Raw genomic sequence first — 24,674 nt, forward strand, 5'->3', positions numbered from 1 at the left:
TACTTTTTTTAGCATTGGTAAAAATCCTAAAACTATTTACAGGTTTATATTAGATTATCACTATGATCTAAGACATTTCAAGCTCAGTGAAGGTAAAGTGTTTTCTGTAAAAGATATTTGTGACCATTTGACTACTACAGCCATTGATGGACAATCTGTCAATATTATATCTATATGGCAAGAACGTGACTTCAAAATTGACCCTATTTGTTTCTTAATAAATGTATCATTTATAATATGTCCCTGGTCACATCATACATGATTTAGAGAAAATGAGAGAAATGTTTCCAATGTTTTCAAAATCTATCTTATAAGCATTTATTAATTTTTGCAGTACCACATCGCCCAATTTTCCTGATCAACAGATTCCTAATAGGCCTATGTCACACTTCCTGCTTCCGGAACGCGGAGTAGGGATTCAGAACTTCCGGTCAACAGTATTTCTCAATAAGGATTTAGATTATCAGCCATAATGTCTAAACCATCCGAGGTAGACTGACCACGAGCTATGAGTTTGTGAAACGAAGGTTTTTGCTCCTGTAGAAGCTATAAGTTCGTATGAAATCAACCTTGTTTTAAGAAAAACATGTTTTATCCGCGATCTTATGAAAAAAAACTACACTACCCACAGTCCTAAGCGTAGCAGCAACGTCTGCTGATTGGTCCAACTCACTGTTACCATAGAAACGTTTACCTTACTGGTGAACGGCCCGCCGCTGTTTTTGTAGTGCACCGGGTTGCTCTGCGTTAGGACGTAGACAGCCACACCTCAGCTTTCACGCTTTTCCATTTGAGAGTTTTCATTTACCATCTGAACCACATCGTCATATGTGACTTCAGGCAGGTTGCGGAGAGATTTGGTCCAGCAGCATCTATCGGACTCCGCCATTGTAAAAAGCTAACCGGAAGAGCCGTATCCCTACTAAAAGACGTACTTTCAGTCTTCAATTTTTTCGTGACATAGGCCTATAGCCTGGCTAAGGTCAGACCTCTTTCTCATTGATAAGTGGTCTGGGAACCACATGTTCATTTTCTCATATTTGAGGCATGGTTTACGAATGCCCAGAGCCGTTTATTGGGCGCTACGAATGTCTATCAAGATGTATTTGATAGACTTTATTAACCTGCCTGCGCCTGTACGTAGCTCATAGCCAATCGTTTCAATTATACCAGATGATGTATGTAAAGCGACAGAAATTCGATGAGGAAGAAGACGATGGCTGAAGAAGACTAAACTACTTAGACCACTATCTAAGGCTGCATCGGAAGGTAACTTCGCGTCTGCTGCCATGTTGGATCCATAGATATAAACAAACTGCTTCGGTGTGTCGCAGACGTCGTCATCATCTTGCTGCTCCCTCCCCGTTCTGTGATTGGTCCCCTCGCTGAGGCGAAAATCTGGTCCATGGTATCCAGGCTGCCTAGCAGCGTGAATAAAATCGCGCTGCGCTCAAGGCAGCATGGGGAAACCCAGGCTAGATTCCTAACAAATCCTGATAGATGAAATCAAGTCCTATCTTTTCTTTTTTTTTCTTTTGAGCTTCATTTACTTTGACGATATCTATACCAAAAAAATAAAAAACTCGTTTAAACCTGCCTGACTGACATTTTTCTATGGAACACAAAAGTCGATATTTTGTGAAATGTTGCAATGTTTTTTGTCCATACAATAAAAGTCAATTGTGTCAAATGGTGTTTTATTATATGGACATAAACATTCCTCATAATATCTATAAGTATGTCATATTGGTTTGAACAAAATTAGGGTGAGTAAATGAGGACAGAATTTAAATGTCTGGGTGAATTATCGTTTTAAAATTGTTGTAAACATCACTTTAACATTAGCTGTGTTTCAATTACAGACTTGCGCAAAACTTTAGCGATATTTTCTAGATGTCGATAAAAAACTATTGCGAAATGACGGCGTTTCCATTAACTGATGTTATGCAACTGAAACGTAATTTTTTCCAATAATTATGGCAACCGATGTTGGGATGGGTTTACATATATCACAGCCACCGCACTAGCCATATTTTTAACCGAAGGAGACGTAGGCGTGTTATCCAACATTAATGGCAGGGAAAGAACCTTATACTTGGAGCAGCACATATCAGGTGTTTCTGGGTGTTTCTCCCTCATATCTGCTTCGAGGTCTTGATTGTGGCATTTCTTTGTGGTTTAGAATCCAGTTTTCCTGTAATTCTTTTGTCTTTTATGCGTTTAATAAAGAACTCTGTATCGTCTTCTATCCAAACATACCGCACCGTCTACGTCACGTGACCTGTAGATGCACAAAAACTGTTTCCATTGCAGTTTTGCGAAATATTCCTTTTTCGAATTGCCTGAAAAACCACCTCATGCAAACGTAAAAACTTTTTTTTTGAGACAATTGCGAAATTTTGGGTGTATTTTCAATTTGCGCAATTTGAAGGGTAATGGAAACGCGGCTATTGTCACAATAGATCGTTTTTTACCCAAACAGCCCTGATGAGTGAAACTGTAATCCATGTTACTGAACTTCTCCAGCATTGTCTCATGACTTTCTGAAGTTCTTAGAAGTGTTGTTGTCTCCAAAATGTTACCATACATCAATCATTTCTCAACTATATTTCCTACCCGTCGTCAATAGTATAGACAGTAACTCAGAGTAACAAAAGGGCCATGATTTCTTTTTGTTGTGGTATTAGAGTATAAAACACTTAAAGGCTTAGAGATCCTCGGCGTCGTCGCTCCAGCACTGTAATGACAAACGATGGCTCAATGTCTTTGTTAATAAGGCTGAGTTCAAACGCAGTTGTTCTCCTTTTCTTCCTCTCTGTGTACATTAATAGGAGTATTTCCCCCTCGCATTTTGCATTGAAGCCACATTAGATTAAAGCTCTGGCAAAGCTCTCGATTTAGTCATTACACAACTCCTCATGCTCTGTTTGTTTGTTTGTGCTAGTCACACCAAATACATTAATCAGCTTCTCTTCTCAGACTTCTCTCCCTCTATCCCTGTTTTTCTTTTATTCAGTCTCTCTCTCCCTCTGATTGCGAGTGCCTTTGAGCTTCCTCTGCATACTTTTTCTCCTATTAAAATGCATAATTAACTAAGTCACTTCCTCACACTGAGCTCACCAGGCTTTCAGCTGTGCCACTGTTAGGATCAATACCGAATGTTTGACTCTGAATTTGGTGTGTATGAGTTCCACCAAACTTGTAGCAAGCTTTTTTCTTTGCAAATGGCACAGATTCTTTGAAATATGTGTGAGAATACTTGCACAGTAATGACAACAGCCACGATCGTGACAGCAGGACATTTTGTCTGTCGCATTGGTTTCTATTTATGCAGCATTGTAATCTCATTGGTGCCCAACTACGACTTTGGCTGTTCAAAATCATGCGTCACTCACACAACGTTCCAATAAACAACGACGATTTCGGACAAATGTACGAACATACTGACTTCTCCCTAGAGATTGTGTATTGTGCATTTTTCAGTAGCAGGTTTGTTTTTGTGGCTTGAATAAATATGCTTCATATAGAGAAATAATTTAGATTGCGTTTTCTCTTTCCGTTTGTGCTGTTTTTTTTCCCCGAATACCTTCATTCAAACTCATTGACACCAGTTTGTTCATTCTTGAAGTTAACTTTTGCCTGGTGATTAGATTCACTGTTTTGGACTACTGTCTCGAACATGGGAATGCGAGTACAGTACACAATCACACAACCGGTGTGTGATAAGCCTATCTGAGATGTCCGCCACACTTCCCATATGCTGTGCAACTGGTTAACTCTTCGCCAAAGCCCTAGGAGACAATTAAGAGGCCACTTTTTCCAACACGTTTCCATAAATTCCACATGTCCAAGACTTTTGGGCAAAAAGTCTTTATTGCTATGTGCAGGTAAACATATGAGATTAGAAATTATAAGAGAATAATTTAGTTTTTATTTTTATTTTATTTCAATGGTATCCGCAAAAAGTGATTGACTGCCCTGGAGCTGAAAGCAATACAATGAATCGGAATCAGATTTAATAATAAATATATTTAAATGTAAGCTGTGACTTTGATAATCTGGTTTATTTCAGATATTTTTGTTTTGGCTAGAAGTTCTGAATAGCCGGTGACTTAATTTATTAGTCAGTTTGGCCGGTGAGTGAAAAAGTTTATTTCAAACCCTGTTGATAGCCTTTCAAAAGGTACATTCTTGGTAAAAGGTACCTCATCAAAAGGCCTATAACTGCCTTACTACTACTACTACTACTACTACTACTAGTTATAGGAACTCAGTTATAGGAACTAGCCACCAGGGTGATCCCCGGAGAACTAATTTTTCTTCTAGGGCCATTTTCCTGGTTACATTCGCACCGCCAGTAGGAACTCTGAAGTGACATAAGCCGGCCGACAGAAACGCCATATGACCACGGCATTCAACAACCGAAGGATCGAGGATGCCGTGATCAGAGCTGTGTTTTTGTTGTGTGTCATGGGTTTTGTGATAACAGAGATGGAATGTTCTGTAGGACGTTAAAGTTATGCAATTAAAAGAGCAAAAAGGAGGGCTAAGAGACGAAAACTCATATGACAACATGCAGTGCTACAGTACACATCGAGGCTGAGAAAATAACACAATGCCTCAGACAAATACGACAGGTAAATGACTTTAACATGCTTTCTGTATGTTTATGTCTTAGCGCTGTTTTCCATGTTCGTGGCTTTTTAAAAATGGTGGGTGCTGGCGTTTCGTATGGCGTGCATTCAGCCAATTAACACACTTACGTCACTGGTAGTTCCTATTGTGGTACTACTCCCTACTCTGAAGTAGGAGCTAATTAAGTTCCCCCTCAAAAGGCGTTCCTATAACTAAAATCGTTCCCAGTTCCTGCAGTGAGAACACGCCAAAAAGCGGATAATTCCGTCATTAGTTATAGGAATTATGAAAATGTTCCTCAAGAGCGAATGCTCCTAAAAGATACTAATATGTATAATTTGGGTACTATGTACACTATGTGCTAATATGCACCCTGTAGGGGTAAATGAGGTACAAAGTGTACCAACCCAGGGACAGCTTTTGTACCTTTTTTTTTCCTGAGGTGTTGTGTGCCTCAAACAAAACTCGAGTATTTTATACTAACATTAATACTAATACTGTTTTACTATTTAAATATAAAATTAAATTGTTAAAATATTAAATGAAAAATATATATTTGTATTTGATTTGTATTTTAACAAATAATGTCAATATTAATATTAATCAGGCATAATTTATGCAATCCATGGATCAGTTTTCATTGCACAAACCAAATTAGTTTTAAAGCAAACTTGATGCACCTTGACCCCCAGAAGTTAATCAGACCAGAACTGGTAATTTCATCTAGCTCTTGCCCTTTTTATGTGCAATATGTTTCTGACTGTGGTCCAGTGTGCCGTGTGAGGCTGAGACTAGACCGCTGAAACACTCAAATCTTTATGCGGCTCCATCTGTGTGCCATAAACCACACTGTGCTGCTCTGATAATCTAGGTGGGATGAATGGCACCTATCTTTATCAGTCTGGCATGGAGGCATCAAGGGTCGTCTGCGTTGTGTTTGTAATGCGAAGCAGGGAGGGGCCAGTGTCGCTCGAGTGTGATGCCAGGGAATCAGGTTACAAAAAGCTCCTGTTGTGCCCCCCATGCACAGTAATCTGTCCTAATCTGAGCCTGCCTGGCCTTTTGTCTTGGTCAATCTCTGTTAGTCAGTATAATGTGATTTCACACACACACACACACACACACACACACACACACAAACAGACTTCCGTTGGGTCGGTGTGCGTCTGCGGGTTCACAGCATGACAAAGAAGTGTATCGTGGGTTCATAGACTAAGGGCTTGTGTTGTCTAGATTAAATATGTGTGGATACAGAACGGATGGAATGGTTTTCGCTCTTGTTTCTGCCTCCCCTCCTCCACCTCTCTATTTCTAGTCTTCGTCTGCCCTCTAAAGGCTAAGGGGCGGCTTGCTTTGCTCCTGACTGATGTGTGGTTTACATGCACGTTAGCTGTAGCTCATCTGTGGCAGAGGAGCAAATATCTGCGAGGGATGAATCCCCCCGAATTGTTGTCGCCTGTGCGGGGGGCATAATTACCATCTCTGGCATTTAATACCCCCAGGTGTTTTATTTATCTGCCGAGCGGAGTACCTGACACATCACGCCAGTACCTGGACTCACTTCAATCGTTCGGTTTGACGAATGCGCCAGTATCGTATCAAAACCCCCGGCTGACCACTCCAGCGGCTGCGGGTGCATCTACGTGGCTAAGCGCTGACAGATGTGTGTTTCATGGGCCAATGTGAAGAAAGGGTTACGACTGATCGTGCCGTCCGGGGGGAGGGAGACCTACTCATATCTTGCATTCATCAGCAGTCGCTGGCGAGCGCACTTTTGTGAGGGCGGGAAAGCAGGGCCCCGTCTCAGCCTTTGTCACATTCCAGGTTTCGGCCTGTCAGTATTTGACAGCTCTGCAGTGGGACCGCCATTGACAAAGCGGCCTACCTGATTCCAGTGATGGCGGACGGGCTATGTTAAGTGTGTATTTTGAATGAGAAAGATTCTCTGACAAACCCGACAGCGATTGTGCTTAAATTACCAAGGTTTATTTATTTAAGGTGTTTTTTGGTTGTTGTTTTTTTGGTATTCTGGGCTAGTAAAGAACATGGTATAATAGTACAATTGCAGCAAAGTAGTTGCTTAAACACTCCCGTAATATTCGTATATGCTTTATTAATGCTTTTAGTTGAATACCGATGCTATATTTTCATCATGTGCTTGTGGTGTGGTGTCATGGTACTTATAGTGTGAGATGAAGCACTTGAGCGTGACTTAGTGTGTGCGCCCATTTTACTATGAATAAAAAGAGATGTTTGAAAGTCTAGTGTTTCATGAAGGACGCAAACATTCCCGTTCCCCTTACAAGGGAAAAAAACAAACCTTTTCAGAGCTTGGGTACCATTTAAGCATGCATAAAGCATGTCCTTCTCTCTGTCCAACTTTTAAGCTGTGGAACATCAAGCAGGGGGAAGCTGGAGGCAATCCAAGGCCTCTCCCTTCAACAAAGAATAGACATTTGCAGCTTTATTGAATTGTCACTGTATTTGAAAGTCTTACTGTAAGCATTGAAATGAAAAAGGTGTTTACTTCCTGTCAAATAACAATGTTTTCCCTAAAGCCAAAAACGTACATGCTGAATGCATCTGTCAAGGATTCGGAGAGGTGCACTCTGACCTTAAACCAGTGAAGTTCTCTGGGCAAGATCTCATCCATGGAGGGGGGGTCACGGTGATGACCTGCTCTGAAGAAATTTGTTGTTCTTCTCCTCGATTCTGTCTCATGGACTTACTCTCTTCTTCAGCTCCTTGACCTCAGCAGTTTTAAAAATCCACTTTTTTTTTTTAAACCAAAGTATACCAGGAGTTATTTGTCAGTATAAACAGATTTCCTTAACAAAATAAAGCTATGTAAGGTATGGTGATGGTATCTGATCATTTTTTATTATTTGTGCATTTTCGAAAATTAATTAAAGTTTAATTGAAACAGATTGACAATTATGATGTAAAAGAGAGAGGAAGGATATTTGTATTCTGTTCTTTGGTAATTCTGTAATATAAAGCAGCATTTTTCTTTTCTTTTTTGCACTTGTGCACACAATGATCCTGTCTTTTGATAAGGATTTGTCTGAGCATCAACACCAAGCGGAAAGCACGGCAAAGCTTTTAAGAGTGGTGCAGAGTTGTCTGAGCTTTAGCAGAACGGCTGCCACATTAGCTCAGGGGTTTAAGAGTCAAGTATCTTCAAGAGCAGTTTCCCATAGAAATAGGGAGAACTAAATGTAAACAGAGAGCCCACTTGACACGGCTGGCGTTTGCTAAGCCAAGAACGAGAGTGTATGGGCTTTACCTTCAGCCACACTAAAGCCACTTTAACTGTGGTCACAGAAGAGAGAAACAGTCATTTAACACGTACATGTATGGGTATCTATAAGCTCTGTTGTGAAAATCGAATGCATTATTCTGGGAATTATGTATTATCTTTAATTATATATTAAATGCATTATTGCAAAGAACTGAAGTTGAAGGAAATGAGTTTGTTGAAGCTTTTATATTGATTTGTGTTATACATTATTTACGGATCTGAAAATCATTAACTTAATCATTAATCATTAACTTCAACAATGTCGATGACCGGTTGAGGCCACGCTAACAGTAAAAAGTATCATGGATACCAGGTTTACTGAACAATCCCTTTGAGTACCATGTAGATACCATGGTACAATCCAACAGCATCAGTGTAGCGCCATTTTTAGTAAGAGCATGCTCATGCTAATCTCTTCAGAAGTGTTTACATTAAAGATAGGAAAAATAGCTAATTCTTATACGTAGAACTTTTGGATTTAAACCATTGACAATCTTTTCTGTCTTAATTATGTAAATTCTAAATTCCACTTTGATTTTTAGCCTGTTAATTGTGTGTTAGCATAAGTTAGCTGTGCTGCTAGCCTGTGGCTCAACGTTAAGCCGCTTGTCCACCAGCGCCTCGATTTCTGGCAGAAAAACGCAGCAAAAACGCCCCCGCAAAGCATGATGGGTCGCGTCGTGTCGATTTGGTTAACAGCGGCGCTGCAAAAAAGTATCTCGGTGGATACTTTATGCAAATGAGAGCGTCAAAACGCGGGGCAGCAGCCAATGGAAACTCGGCGGCGAGAGATTTGTGTATGGGCGTTGCTATGGTTTCATATTTAAAGTACATTCCCCCAAGCAGCGAAAACGTCACAGGCGTCGCGTCGTAACAAAAATTGATCGGACGCTGGTGGACAAGCGGCTTTAGCCAAGTTTCCCTACCAAACTAATGGTGCTTGAAAGATATATCTTCCTCCTCCTCCTCACAGAGCTGCTGTATATTTCTCCAACTTTATTTGATTAAAAAAACATGGTTTTAATTACTCAGGATGACTGACTGTGTTTAATAAACTAAAACAATTCAGCAGATTGGATTTTGACATTGAACAATAATGATGACTCAGTTTGCTGTTGACGTTGCCCATTGCTAAATGTGTTGATGTGACGTCATTCACGTAAATTGACCAAAGTGTAATGACCTCAACCAGCCCAACCCTGCTTAAAAACAACAGATTAAACCAGCCCAACATGTTTTCTGCTCTTAAATGGTTAACATGGTCTAGCGATATGCTCCTAAGATGTTGTTTAAGCTAGTCAGCCAGCTGGTTCAAAATCCCCCTATAACCACCAAACCAAAAGCTTGACCCCGTTGCTCTCTAAAAAGAGCTGAAGGATGGCTTGCTGATCTTGTAAATAATTAGCAGCACTTGATCTTAACTTGATCTCATGTCAAATGCTTGATGCTGTTGTAAACCTGTACAGTAAGCATTTTTTTCCCCTTGTTCCTTTCCAGGCTCTCCTCTTCTACACTTGCGTGACAATGAAGGTCAGACCCCTCTGGACCTGGTTTCTCTCGAGGCCCTACGCGAGGAGCTCCTTCGCTGTGCGGAAGAAGGTGACAAAGCTCTGGACGCTCCTTGCTCGCAGGTGCGGGATGTTCCCTTCATTGAGTCCTGCTCATGGGTGCTTAGCTGCCTGTTCCTCACCTACCTTCAAGAGCGACAAGTGCCTACCTACAAAACCCAACTTACACCTCTGGACCTTAGTCCCACTGTGTGCCGCACCCTGATTCGTCTCCGTCCGGGAACTCTAGCCTCCACCTGGGGAGATTCCTGTGCGGTGAGCCTGGCTGAGGACCTGAGGACTGTGTTGAATTTGGAGCAGTATGTGTCACAGGTGAGCCCCGCACTGAGACACTGTCATGGGGATCAAACCAGCCTGTTTGTGCAGCTGCTTGTAGACCTGCAGGCGGAGGGGGCGGCACTGATCACTGGACAATCTGATTTTGACTCGTTCTAAAAGATTCCCCATGGAGAAACAAGAAGAAATGGGCATGTATCTGTAGACCTGTGGTAAAGCTGGTTAAAACGAATTGTGCTATTAAGTTTTGAATGGATACAAATAATGAATATTAATTGAGAGTTTTAAATTAATATTCATTCTAATCTGTAACATTGTGCACTGTTTTGTCTTTGCTGTTTTATGCAAAAATGTATTTGTTTGTTCCAAAATATTTTTGTAAAACACTAGACATTTTTTTTTAACTGTAAACTAAAAGTTTAAATTAAAATAAACATGATTTGAAACTTGCAAATTATTAAAAGATTTAAATGTTTTCAACCAGTCAAAAGTGTGGCCATACTTGCACTATGCACTCTTTATTAGAACTATACTCCACATATTAGTCTTTAAAACTATTAAATAGCACAAAATGGACACAAAAAATGTGTCGTGACCAAACACATTAAATCAGAACTGGCAATGCTAATATTTGTACGTCTCGATTGCAACTCAACACAATTTAGACATTCTATTCAACTAACTTCATAAGATGCATTCTGGGATGCATTTAAATCTTTCCCCGCCAGCGCTTTTTTTAAAGTTGCCAGCCACTTCCAAAATTTTTGATCATTTTCACAAAATGTTCATGGCCCTCAGAATATTTAGTTGTACTAATATCTGAATATGCAATATATCGATAAATTTTTATTATAACTTAATGCATTTTTTTATTTTTTTTTTATTAACCATTAAATGTGGGTGTTTCGTAAAATTTTTGATCAGTAGATTCATTACTCTTTCAGAAGATGCATCATAGCGCCCCCTACCATATAACAGTGAAAATGCAAAAAGCCGGAAATTTCCGTCAATGGCAGGCAATGGCAATCGATTTGAAGTTCATATGAGATCATGAGAAATAACTTTTCACTTTAGCATATATATCTTACAGTCCATTGGACAACTCAGCAATACACCTCATTGCCACTGTTCCAAATGAACAAACTTAACTTTAGTTGAAGTCCAGCCTACAGTACAAGATGACATCTCCCAGTTCTCTGATCCAGGATGATGGAGGGAACACATATGTGTGCCATGTGGGGTTAACAATCAATCCCTTCCAAACAACCGATTCTAGTACAAAAGCAAGAAATCTACCAAAGACCTCCATGAGGAATGAGCCGTTTCCTGATCATGCCCTTTTCAACTACAATCCAAGCGAGTATCCGGAGGTGACCAGGGATCACGGCGGCCGGGTTTGGGATTAGAAATCAAGACTCTGCGGATGGTCTGAGTCTGACAGCCCAAGAGCGATGGAGGATGCCGAGGTTAATAAATAACAAGCTCAAGTGTTCTTGCTTTCAGCGTGGCCCTGATTATTAGCGTCTGGCAGCGCCGCTGTTTGTACTGGATCACGCCGTGTGATGCTACGGTGTCATATTGAATAACAGCAGGGATCAGACGGGGAAGAAACATCCAGACTAACAAATGATCAGGGGCCACAGAGGCTGAGAGCACAGGGGAGCCCCTTTTGGCCCCTGTGGAGGAACACACTGTTCTTCCATCACTCTGAGAGTGTGTGAAGAGCGCTAACGTCGTGAGGTGTTCGGAAGGGAAACTTGGCTCATGGTGAAAGCCTTGAAATATAGCAGCACTGGTGAAGGTGTGAGAAATGGATGACTCTTGTGTTTGAAAGATGAAATAGCTTGTACATACCTGTGTGTTTGCATATAAAAGACCCACAACTAAGAGCTGATCTAGAGAGGAGGCCTTGTGCCTTCAGTATGCAAACACAATCACTTTTCAAAGTACAGATGCAAATCGCACATCCAAAAACCGAAAACTTTTTTTTTTCGTTAATTGAAATAAAGCTAAAATGTACAGTTTGGATGAAATGCTAAGCCTAAAAAAAGTAATTTTATTACAGCTTAAGGACTAAAATTACTAAAACTGAAATAAAATTAAAGCTAAAAAGCTAACTCAAGATATGAATCAATACTGTAATAGTATACTAAAATAGCAATGTACACATCCTTGTTTACATGCTTAGAGAATTTTTTTTTTATTGATGAAAGCAAGCAATAATTATATATATAAGAAACAAAACGTCTTTAAAAGTAATATACATAAATGATTGTAATTATTCATTGTAATTTTTCATTTTCAATATTGTCCATATTTGAGTTTCAATTTTGTCAATTCTGTCACCTGTTTCAGCCAGTCACAGGGAGCAGTATGACATCACAGGCAACAGGTTTTAAATCTCCACAGACACACATTACAATTTCATAAACATTTGACCACATATATTCAGGTTTTTTTTTTTTTTTACAAGAAGATTTACAAAAAAAATAAGATTTATGTCAAATAAATAATTTAAAAAATCTGGTATAAATGAAAGTGCCTTTATCCTTTTTTCAGTTAATGGATGTTACATTCTACATAACTCTCACTCTCTCTCTCTATATATATATCTATCTATCTATATAGGCATGTTAGTATTTTCACCCACACACACACACAAAAAAAATTGGTTTTAAGACAGTTTATTTATATATTTTGCTGTAGTATGTCAGTAGTAAATATCAGTTTACATTTCCAAACATTCCTTTTCCATTAATTGTAATAATCCAGTGAGATTTGTGTGTGCACAAGGAGTCTGACAACAGCCGGTAAGATCCACACAGAGATCTGATCTCACCACCATCGAGATTACATGAAGAAACTGGAAAAACTGAGACAGATTAAATCCAGAAGAACTGCAGTAACGTCTCTAAGATCCGATCTCCAAAGCTACCTGAAAAACTATGTGCAAGTGTACCTAGGACAAAATCTGTTTTAAATGCAAAGGGTGTTCACACCAAATATTGATTTGATTTAGTTAAATAGATTTTATTTATCAATTAACTTCTATTATGACATTATTTTTAAAAGCATCCTTGCATTACAGCATTTTCACACAAGTGCCTAAAACTTCACAGTACACTGTAGCTTTGCAGGTCGGTTTCTTCTAGCGTCTTGAAGAAGTTGTCAAAGTTCTTCTGGATTTAGTCTGTCTCGGTTTTTTCTGATTCTTAATGTAATCACAGACGAATTCGATGATCTTGCCTGACTCCTGCATACAAAAATCTCACTGGATTATTACAATTAATGAAAAAAGAAATGTTGGAAATCTAAAGTGATAATTCCTACTGACACACTACAGCAAAAGACATAAATAACGTAAAACGTTTTTGTTTTTTTGTGAAAATACTAACGTGCTTAAGACTTTTGCACAGTACTGTATATATAATTTCGAAAAAAGATCCACTTTGGTTTGCTTGCAAGCACAGCATGTACACTTTTACAAAACGAAAAGCTTTTGGGATGCAAAATCCATTCACAATAAACCCATTGATCAACTCCAATCAACACGTACAGTTCACAGAAACACATTCAGGCTTAGAAAACTCTCCTTTCTGCTGTTCAGATCATCTGTGTGTTGTTTTTTTAGAGCGCGAGTCACTGAAGTGCCGTCCGTGTCCTGCTCAGTGGGGATTGTGTTGTCTTTGTAATGGAATTCCCTCCAACAAATCAATGGTGTTTCCATATGATAGATGCGATATGGCAAATGAGAAGTCAGGAGGGAGGCAGAGGGATGAGGCTAGTGTCCTTTCTGATGTAGCCTGTGCTGTGATCTTTTCATCGCTCTCTACGCCGAGGTCCCTCAAGAGCACCCCGCGGACCCGTCCGTGACCTCCCTCGCAAGCGGATGGATGAAGGGGAGGAAATGACAGAGAGGAATGACAGGAGGAGCACCGAAAAAGCAGCCCGCGTCGTCCTCTTTCTCCACAGCGGCGTCAGTAAACCTCTGCCCTCCGGTACCCCCCGAGGCCCTAAAGCAGCCTGTCACACACTATCGACTTCTTGTCAAGCAGCCAATCCACAGCAATGAAAACACACACAGACATTCGCCCTAAAAAAGTTCGGGATTTTTCGAAAGATTTCTTTTCCTCTGTAAAACAGGCGTGCCCGCTCAGCCTTGAGAGTTGAAGATCAAAGTTTGAGTGGCTGCAGGAGGTCAGGCGGACGGGACGGGACGGCTGCAGGCGCGGTGGCAGAGTTGACAGAGGAAGTTGCTTTCAAATGAGAACGTGCCCCTCTCTCTCTCTCCACTCGGTCACCATTCTCTGCCCCAGACTGACATCTTTATTAGCGTTGCGTTATGGGAGCAAAGGAATAAAGCAAGGGTACGTAAACTCTCAAACCCCACTACGAGGACAAGGCTAACGCTGACACTGCCATGGCTACTATTGGTCAAAGAAGGTTTACAATTAACAATCCCAGCATGCGTCATTCATACCGTTAAAAGAACATCAAAACAAAGTAAAGATATCGCAAACCTCACTGACATGGCTTTTTCTTTTTTTTCTTTTTTGTCTCCATGAGCACTTTAGTTACAGCCATAAATCGGACCATAACAGGCTCAGCTGTCGACTCTGATAACTGCCGCTCGACAGCTGAGGATAGCTTTAGATATGGCAGTTACTGCGGCGTGCAAATTGTAGGGTGCAAACTGCAACTTAACCACCGTCGTTTTCCCTTTCTGTAGAGGCGAGGTGTGTCGGCACAGGTGGGCGTATTATCAGCTGATCCTGCTATTTGTGGTTAGAACAGCTCCCTTTGCTGCCGTGGAAGGACACCTTGGCTTTTAGAGCTGTCTGGCCAGTGGCAAGAGCTGACAAATAACCCAGACTGTTTGACTCTAAAAGGGGTCAAGAGCTTTTGCCGCTCTTCTCGCCACAAAAAATAAACCCAAAAAAGGACGGATGGTAATTAACAATGGTCCAGTTTTCACTCTGACCGCGCTCTTTAAGTCTTCACGCCGCAGCTAAAACAGAGAGAAAAAAAGTGAGGAAGAAAGACAGAAAGAGGCTGGTTGCCGGTCAGTCCTCTCCTTTTCCTTGGCGTTGGGAGAGCGTCCGTGCGAGGAGACGAGCTATCCAAGGTTATTTTTCTTTCTTTTGTTTGGGCTGGGACTGGGGTCCACTTTCAGCTCTCGGTACTGCACCTGTTAAAACACACACACACATGGTCAGGTGGGCGGATTGATAGCTGGGGATAGTGGTGAGGATGAGAAGCTTCAATGATGTGTCGCTGGAGAGCAGAGCTGTGCTGTCACACAGAAGCCCACAAGTTAACCAGTTACTGGCATTCTACATCCTCACAGTCACATATGACTGAAAGACACTGTTTTGGTTATAATTTAGACAGATCACATGTTAGTGATGCTCCCAGAATTGCCCACTGCACAAGCTCAGAAAAAAAAAAAATCCTATATATAGGGATTTAGTAAGGGGTTAGTAAGATTTATTTATTTATTTTATTTTGTTTTAAAGAAATCAATACTTTTATTCTGCAATGATGCATTAAATTGTGCAAAAGTGAGAACAAAAAAACGTTCACATCAAATAAATGCTGTTCTTTTGAACTTTCTATTCATCAAAGAATCCTAAAAAAATGTATCACGGTTTACACAAAAGTATTAAGCAGCACAACTGTTTTCAACATTGATCATTTATTAATGTTGAAAACAGTTTAGATGCTTAATATTAATAAGAAATGTTTCTCGAGCAGCAAATCTGCATATTAGAATGATTTCTGAAGGATCATGTGACACTGAAGACTGGAGTAATGATTCTGAAAATTCAGCTTTATCAAGTTATTTTCAATTGCAATAATATTGTGCAATTTTACTTTTTTTTTTTTTTTTTTTAGCATAAGGAACTTTTTTCAAAAACATCAACATGTTCCCAACCCTAAACTTTTGTATTTAGGGTATTTGCTATCATTAAATTTGCTATCATTAAATAATAATTATGGATATATTGGTGTGTATAGTAGTGTATTTCATTCAGTACTAAAAAGAAAAAAAAATTGTTTATTAAAAATTTTGATTTATAATTGATATACTACTTAACCCAAAATGTGGGTGCTATGTGTATTTATGTATATTTCAGTATACAGATGTTGATTTCACATTGCTTGCATTGTCATTTCAGAATCGAGCCTCCCATTTGAATGACACAGAGTTGCAACCTACTGTTGTAATCAAAATTATTCAACAACCATTACAAAAGCAGTTTTTTTGGCAAAATGTGCAGACTTTCAGCTGTTTGCAATGAACAAATCAAACAAGAGTAATTAAAATAGCTCAACACAACAAACGTTTCAAGTGGTTTCCCCAAATTCAACTGAAAATGCAACTTTTAATGACTTCCGCAGTCTCAAAATTATTCAACCGCATGAATAGAATCCCTCACAACAGCACAAATCTGCAAAACAGGTGTTGTCTCAAGCACACCTGATGCAACTAATCAAGGGCTTCATTAGTTCCACCAGGTGTGCTGAGCTACTGTAGAACACATTAAATATCTGAACTGGCTAGGTTTGATGAGTGTCACGTTTGACTGCATGTTAGAAATATGGCTAAGTCAAAACAATGGTCCAAAAAGTTAAGAGAAGATAATTTCACCCTTCACAAACAAGGGTATAGCGAAAAAAAAAAAAAAAATAGCGAAACCACTAAATGTTCCTAGAGACACTGTTGGAAGTTTGCAAGTTCAAAGTTAAAGGAACAGTGGTTATACTACTTGGACGGGACAGAAAAAGGAAGCTATCAACGGCTCCAACCTGATTTCTGAGAAGGCAGGTTCAGAAAAGCCCTCAGGTGACTGCAAAAGACCTGCAGCAAGACTTGGTCGCAACAGGCACTGAGGTTTCAGCTTGCCCAGAAAGGCACATACTATACACATGCCAGAACTCCAAGACTACCACTACTGACCCACTACTGACCCAAAAGCACAAGAAAAGTCAGCTTCGATTTGCTCAAAATCATATAAATAAGGCACATAAGTTTGGGGATTTTGTTCTGTGGAGCGATGAAACAAAACTGGAACTTTTCGGCCCTATGAAAGCATATGCTAAAAAAAAACTGCCTAAAGTTAAGCATGGTGGTGTTCGGTGATGCTCTGGGGCTGCTTTGCATCCTTTAGCACTGGAAACCTGCAGCGTGTGGAAGGCAAGATGGATTCATTGAAGTATAAGGAAAGAGAAAATGTCATGCCGTCAGTGAAGAAGCTGAAGCTTGGCCATCATTGAATATCCAACAGGACAATGATCCCAAACATACCTCATATTCCACCAAGGCTTGGTTGCAGGAGAAGTCCTGGAAGATTTTACAGTGGCCATTACAGTCACCTGACTTGAACCCCATAGAAAATCTCTGGTGGGATTTGAAGAAGGCAGTTGCAGCACTCAAACCCAAGAATATCACTGAACTTGAGGCCATTGCTCAAGAGGAATGGGCTAAGATTTCTCAGAAACGCTGCCAGAATCTGGTGTCTGGTTATACATTTCGTTTGCAGAAGGTCATAACAGCAAAAGGGTGTTCTACTAAGTACTAAAGATGCTTGCCATGAAGGGGTTGAATAATTTTGAGACTGCAGAAGTCATTAAAATTTGCATTTTCAGTTGAATTTGGGGAAACCACTTGAAACATTTGTTGTGTTGATCTATTTCAATTACTTTTGTTTGATTTGTTAATTGCAAACAGCTAAAAGTCTGTTCATTTAGCCAATAAACCTAATTTGCAATGGGGGTTGAATAATTTCGATTACAACTGTGCATAGCTGCCAATCTAAGTAACGAGGATGCTCACTAGGGTTTGAAACAGAGCAGGAAGGGAAGATATACCAGCTCAACATCCACAGGGTTGTCACCATAGTAAGACAGTCAAGTGCCTCTGAGCAAAACAGACAGATCACTGGTTTTCCCTCAGATCTGGCCCTCAAACTGACTGACATCATTCCCTAAGAAATGTGGTCCATGTACTGCCAACTCAACAGAAACATCAGTCACCACCTACACTGTGGAGTGTGTCCATCTCACAGCCATCCATCTTGAAGGTGTGAGACTGGGTTTGCCTGTGCCACATACAAACACAGCATCAGTAGCTGAATGTGATCCACAAATGACTTTTCTCTTAACCGATTTTCATCAGGACACAAAGGTAAAATGCACTGTAAGAATGGAAAAAGGAACGCCCAAATTAATTGACCATTAATTGTTACAGCAGCAACATACTATAAATAAAAAACAATATACAGTATTAATTAAAGTAAAAAACTACCCCAAATGCACCACAACAAGCACGACATACAGTATAGTTTAGTTCCTTTATTTTCCACAAGTGGAAATTTGTCTTTGGCTTCACTATACACCACACACAAGGACACCGACACAACATAACAATATACATACAAAATATAAAACCATAACATTGCCATATGTACATATACAATCTATGCATACATATCCACCCCTAATCATATTCATATCTTCTCAATATTTAAAATTCGAATGCTATTTGGCACAAATGACATCTGGTACACATTTTTACTCATCCGAGGTTGTCTAAAACGTCTCCTTGATGGTAACAATATCAGACACAAAATAACACAAGTCTTGATCACATTTGATTAAACAATCTCACGGCAGTTGGAAGAAAAGACCTTCTGTATCTCTCTTTTGAGCAACTTGGGTAGATAAGTCTGTTGCTAAATTAACTGCACATAGCACACACTGTATCATGGAGGGGGTGAGATTTATACTTCATGATGGAGGACAGTTTCCCTACCATCCTTTCTTGCCCAATTTCATCAACAGAGGGCAAAGACCAGCCTATAACTGAGCATACATTCCCAATCACTTTAAGTCAAGTCTGTTTTTGTCCCTCACAGAAATCCCCCCACCCCAGCATACCACAGCATAAAAAAATCACAGATGCCACTACAGTGTCATAGAAAGTCCTTAACAATACTCGACACAACCCAAAAGATTTCAAATGTCTCAACAAGTGAACACGACTCTGACCCTCTTTATACAAGTAATTCCTGCGATCACACCAGTCCAATTTATTATTTCAGTAGACACCCAGATATTTGTAAGATTTCACAATTTCAATATCCACTCCTTCAATATTTTCTTTCGGAAATCTATTACAATCTCTTTGGTTTTACTTGCATTGAGTTCAAGGCTATTCAGCTTCCATCATTCAACAAAGTTCATAATCAGCTTGATAGATGCAATTAATCAGATGAATTAATCAGCACATAGCTGAATTAATTCAATTAAAAACTGTAATCAAGTCAATTAAAGTCAGCCTTAAAAAAAACGCTAATTCAGGGTTGACAATAGGGTCCACACAGTAGCTGCAGCTAGAGCATTTCTGGAGGATTTCAGAGCGGCCTGGCATTCGTCGTCTTCAAAGCACGCTTTAAATTGCAGCCTAACGGGGTCATTATTTTCGTATTCACTTTAAACACATCAGGGTCGCGTCTGACTTCAGAAGCCTCCCTTGAACTGCGTGTAAACAAAAGTTTGAGTGTCAAGGTGAGGCGATGAAGATCGACATTAGTGAATCTAATGGAAGAAAAGAAACGAAGGCAAACAACAATAAAGGCTCAATCAAAAGTAGCGCTATAAAGAGCGTGTGGCACGTCAGAGGCTCTATTACACTTAACTGCTGACAGTTATGCCATCCTGTATGGTGCAACAAGCACTGCAGCTTTAATGACAGAGAGCTGTCCCACCCAAGATAACACGCCACACTAGTTAGAGTCAAAGAAGCACGCGGAGAAAGTAAAAAAGGGAACAATACAAAGAAAAGAACTTTAGTAGTTGGAATGAGGGGGGTTAAAGTGACTACGGTGAGATAGCAATTTGGAGCAAGTGCCGAGCACAAAGAGAACATCCGTGGAGACGATGGGTAAAGACCTTACGCTGCTCAAAGGCTGCTCCACCCTCGCTCCGCTCCCCCATGTTGACAGTTGCACTACAAAACACACTTTGAAGTACGCTCTTGTGGAGGGGGCGCCACACACGCGAGCGCTTCGTTTAGCGGTGTCAGGCGCCGTCCCGGGACCTGCCGCAGCAGAGTACGCGATGCCGTCCCGCCGCCAAGCGTGGATCGGGGTTTGAAGCCACATGGGCGACAGGCAAATATAAATAAGTAAATGAAAGCTGAACATTTTTAATGATACTATGCTATGCTGTTTATAGAGAAGGAGATAAATCTTGCCTGCTTCATCTCTAGTGACACCTAACCTTGCATTAGGGGCATTAAATGCTCCTCTAGAAGAGAAAAAAAGGGCTTAGAGATGCCCACAGACAAGCTCTCATCCATTGGCGAGAAAAAAAAAATTCGAGGTGAAAAGAGAGGGAAAAGGCACTGAGGAAAGTTTCTCCTAACTTTTTATTTTCCTACGGTAAGGTGCATGCTAATTGCTTGTTTAAACTCTAAATAGAAACCCCTGGTGCAGCAAAGACAGGCCTTTGATACAGTATGCACGATTGAGGAAAGTTTCAGCACCTACACAACCAACAGGACGTGCTCTCTCCTCAGATACAAGAAAAGTGATGGGGACTGCTGTGGGAGGCATCACAAAAATGCCAAAGGCTTAACTTCTGAATATTAATTAGGGGGTGCACACATAATTGAACATGGTATTTGACTGTTTTAAATAAACAATCTATTGATATGGATATCTGATCTTATTACAAGCAGTTCACACTTTCCCTGGGAATCAAACCCATGACCTTAACATTGCTAGTGTCTCTACTTTTTGAGCCACAGGAATGATAATCTAAATAGGAAACTAAAACTGCCAATAGGTGGCGGTAAATGTCTAAAACACTATATATATACACACACACACACATGAAGTGAAGTGACATTAAGGCCAAGTATGATAACCCACACTCAGAATTTGTCATCTGCACTCCCCATCCAGGTTAGTGCACACACACTGCAATCTATGAACACACACCCGGAGCAGTGGGCATCCTTTTCTGCTGTGGCACCAGTGGAGCGATTGGGGGTTAAGTGCCTTGCTCAAGGGCAACTCAGTCATTTCCTGCCAGTATTGAGAATTGAACCCACAACCTTCGGGTTGCCAGTCTGACTCTCTAACTATTAGGCCATGACAGCATAACATACATGCACAGAAGCCCTGTAGGTTGCGAGTTGGAGCCACTGCCTATCAAACTTGTTGGCACATCCCACAGATGCTCAATTGGATTGAGATTTGGGGAATTTTGAGGCCAGGGCAACACCTTGAACTCTTCATCATGTTCCTCAAACCATTCCTGAACAATGTGTGGAGTGTGGCAGGGTGCATTATCCTGCTGAAAGAGGCCACTTACATCAGGGAACAACGCTGACATGAAGGACTGTACCTAGTCTGCAACAATGTTTAGGTGGCACTTAATAATTATTGGCATGAATGGCTGGACCCAGGGTTTTCTGGCAGAATATTGCTCAGAGCATTAGACTCTCTCCACTGGCTTATTGTCGTCCCACAGTGCATCCTGGTGCCATCACTTCCCCAGGTAAACAGCGCACACGTACACAGCAGACCATGTGATGTAAAAGAAATTGGGACTCATCAGACCTTTAAGTAATTTTCTTCCAATGCACCAAGATCCAGTTCCGAAACTCGCATGTGTGCTTTCGACGTTGGTCAAGGGCTTTGAATGGTCTGTAGCTACATTACGTAGCCCCATACATTATTGTTATGCGTGTATGTGTGTCCCACCCATAAAAACACAACACACTAGTTAGTCAAACAAGAGTCAATCTGGCCTAGGAAAATTGACATCTTTGTGCGTGTAGTCTTTTTTTTTGTGTGTGTGTGTGTGTGTGTGTGTGTGTGTGTGTGTGTGTGTGTGTGTGTGTGTGTGTGTGATAATACAATGTGATATGCGGACATGGTTAATGGCCAGGCTGTCTTACAAATAAATTATGAACATGCAATAACAAGAGAGAATCAGTGAAATATTAGTGAATGATTGTGTTGTCAATGTTCTCTTATTCCTGTTTTTTTTTTTTTTTTTTTTTTGTGCATTTTTTTGTTTGTCTGTTTACAAAATAAACGCTAAATAAAACCTGTAGCTTTTTTTGTGCAAAATAATTTTGTCAGATAAGTACTTTAACCAAGAGTAGTGTTTTGTTCTTCCCTCACATTTCAAAAATATAAAATATTTTGATGGTTCAACTGAACTTGTAGGGTCATTAAAAACAAATATCCCCTTCAGACATCACTTTTGGCCTGTGTCTGTGTGTGTGTGTGTGTGTGTGTGTGTGTGTAGTGTGATATATATATAGAGAGCGAGAGAGAGAGAAAGAGATGGAGGAGGAGCTATAGATTGGGGTGCAAAAACAAAAATGAAGAATACAATACATTCTTGCACTGGATTGCCACTCATTATTAAACACAAACAAGTTGCAAACATTAGCTTAACAATAGGGGATACATACACGCCTGCTGCAAGCTATCTCATAAAGTGTAGGGGACAAAATCAGCCATTGCAAAAAGTGTCCATAAATGATAGCCGTGTCCTCAGAAAACAGACAAATTTTGCTATTGTTTGCCCTCTTTTCTTCTCTCCTCAAGTGCGTGCCCTTCGCAGGTGATGAATTGGCTAAGAGCTGAATTGCACGGCTGTGGCTGCATTTTAATCTCAGCATTTGCATAGGCCATAATGGAGCCCTTGGCGTGCTAATTGCTAGCGTCCCAGTTACGCACGCAGTTCCTCCATTGGCTAATGGCACCATAAAGCATGCGACAGGACACGTCTTAGACACCTGGTAGAGAATTTTAAGTTGGTAATGCCAGTTGGCCTCATTTAAGGGAGAAAGTATTGCATTATATCAGAATGTGCTTTATTTAAAGCAGTGAGGCAGACGCACAGCAGGTAAAGATATTCTCGGAGGGGTCTATAGGCGGGTACATGAAAAGAACAGAGTGTGTAAACTGGGAGAGTAATTCAAAGTGAATACACACCTCACAGCAGGTTTGATATATCACAGGTCTCCTGCAGTGCACTTAAAAGGCCATAGGCTCAGTGCACAGAGGTGGTATGTATTAAAATTTACAACAAACCTTAGAATAACCACAGCACTTGTGTATAGTGTACACTTAACCTGCCTGATCTTCACAACACCTTCAACGTGGGCAACTAATAAAGTAATTTAATGAATGTATCCATTTTGAGGGCATTTTCCAAAAGGAGAAAAGGACAGCATTGCCTTCCCAAAAAATCTGGAGGAGAAAGTAATCAACAGTCCAAAAATATATTACAACGAGTGTAATATACACTAATCTAGTAGAAGTGTCCAACAGCGACACCAGCTGATAAAGTTTCAGAGGGAGGTCTTGAGCTAATGTTTCGAAGTATAGTGTGGATGTGAGTGTGAATGGAGAAATAGAGGAAAATAAAATAAAATAAAATAAAATAAACTGTGATGGACTGTGCTTCCATCAGGGGTGTTTCCCAGCTGAGATTCTAGGATACGCTCCAGCATCCCTGTGACTCTAACATAGGACGATCGTTTTGAAGAATGGATGGATGGAAAATAACATAATTGCAATTAATATAATAAAAAATAAATAATAATATACAAACAAGAACAAGTAGTTTTTATAACTTTTAAAAAGTTTTTATAACTTTTGTTATTTGTAAAGCATGTAACAACATTTACATTTAAGAAATAACCTTTAAAAATAGTATACTAATGTGAATATGTTAATATTATAGTATTAGATGCTTATTGATAAAAGTTTGGTAAACGGTGTTCCATTGACCCAGTAATTGTTTAAACATCATATGAACCTGGAACATCAATTTACATTGTGAAGAAAAGAAACCCAAAGCCAGAGAGGAGAATTTGCCTCCTTTTAGACCACAACACGTCACTGATCTGTATCCACCGAAATGCATGTGCATATTGACCTTATGTAGCCCCGCCCCTTTTCAGTGCAGCACCCATAGGGCCCTATTATACACCCAGCACAATGTGGCGCCAGGAGCGACGCAAGTGTTTTTTGGTCGTTTCAGCCCGACACGGTTATCATTTTCACATTGTGCGCAACGTTGTTTAAAGGGGGGGTGAAATGCTATTTCATGCATACTGAGTTTTTTACACTGTTAAAGAGTTGGATTCCCATGCTAAACATGGACAAAGTTTCAAAAGTTAAATTGTACGTTTGAAGGAGTATTTCTGTGCCAAAAATACTCCTTCCGGTTTGTCACAAGTTTCGGAAAGTTTTTTTTGAGTATGGGCCTGTGTGACGTCAGATGGGGCGGAATTTCCTTATACGGGTCCTAAGGGCACTTCTCCCGGAAGGGCGCGCGCGCACCCGTAGACCAGAGCGAGAGAGCGAAAGCAGTACGCCCATCAAAGCGCTGTGCTCGGCTTTAGGGAAGTCAGTGTCACCAAAGAAGTGGGTTTTTGGTTGCCAGGGCAAGACAACCCTGCACAGATTCCCAAAGAACCCAGCGTTAATGGACCAGTGGATGGAGTTTGTTTTTCCAGAGCATCAACGGAGTTGTGCAAGTGTTCTTGTTTGTTCCCTGCATTTCGACGATGATTGTTTTATAAACAAGGCCCAGTTCGACGCCGGATTTGCAGATCGTCTAATGCTTAAGGATGGAGCAGTCCCAATGATAAAGGTTCACGGTCGTGCGTTGGAACCGCAGGCGGTGAGTAAAACTGCTTCAAATGTCTGTGTTGTTAGCTATCGGCGCGTAAACACAGCAAGTAAACAGTGAACAGCGCTCGTGATTCTTTAGCTCCGCCCACACGGCACGCCTCCAGCCGCTCGTTTTTTTCCGGAAAGACTCGGTACATCTTTTTGGAGATATGAAGGATGCAA

General features: G+C 40.4%; 2 protein-coding genes across 6 annotated transcripts in view; one reads left to right on the top strand and one right to left on the bottom strand.

The window, feature by feature from the left end:
* Positions 1 to 10,265, top strand: part of slf1 (SMC5-SMC6 complex localization factor 1) — a 37,964-nt gene extending 27,699 nt beyond the window's left edge. The window contains exon 19 of the mRNA XM_081365792.1: positions 9,434 to 10,265. Within this exon, the coding sequence (XP_081221918.1) occupies positions 9,434 to 9,939 (506 nt within the window). The 3' untranslated portion in view covers positions 9,940 to 10,265. The remainder of the gene's footprint in view (positions 1 to 9,433) is intronic.
* A 4,070-nt stretch (positions 10,266 to 14,335) lies between these two features.
* LOC308690498 (multiple C2 and transmembrane domain-containing protein 1-like) overlaps positions 14,336 to 24,674 on the bottom strand; it is a 207,048-nt gene continuing 196,709 nt past the window's right edge. For all 5 annotated transcript variants that reach the window (XM_081364983.1, XM_081364984.1, XM_081364982.1 and 2 more), the window contains one exon: positions 14,336 to 14,968. In XM_081364983.1, the coding sequence (XP_081221109.1) occupies positions 14,897 to 14,968 (72 nt within the window). In that variant the 3' untranslated portion in view covers positions 14,336 to 14,896. The remainder of the gene's footprint in view (positions 14,969 to 24,674) is intronic.

This window comes from Scardinius erythrophthalmus, assembly GCF_964197995.2.
Source record: "Scardinius erythrophthalmus genome assembly, chromosome: 5".
Classification (NCBI taxonomy): Eukaryota; Metazoa; Chordata; class Actinopteri; order Cypriniformes; family Leuciscidae; genus Scardinius; species Scardinius erythrophthalmus.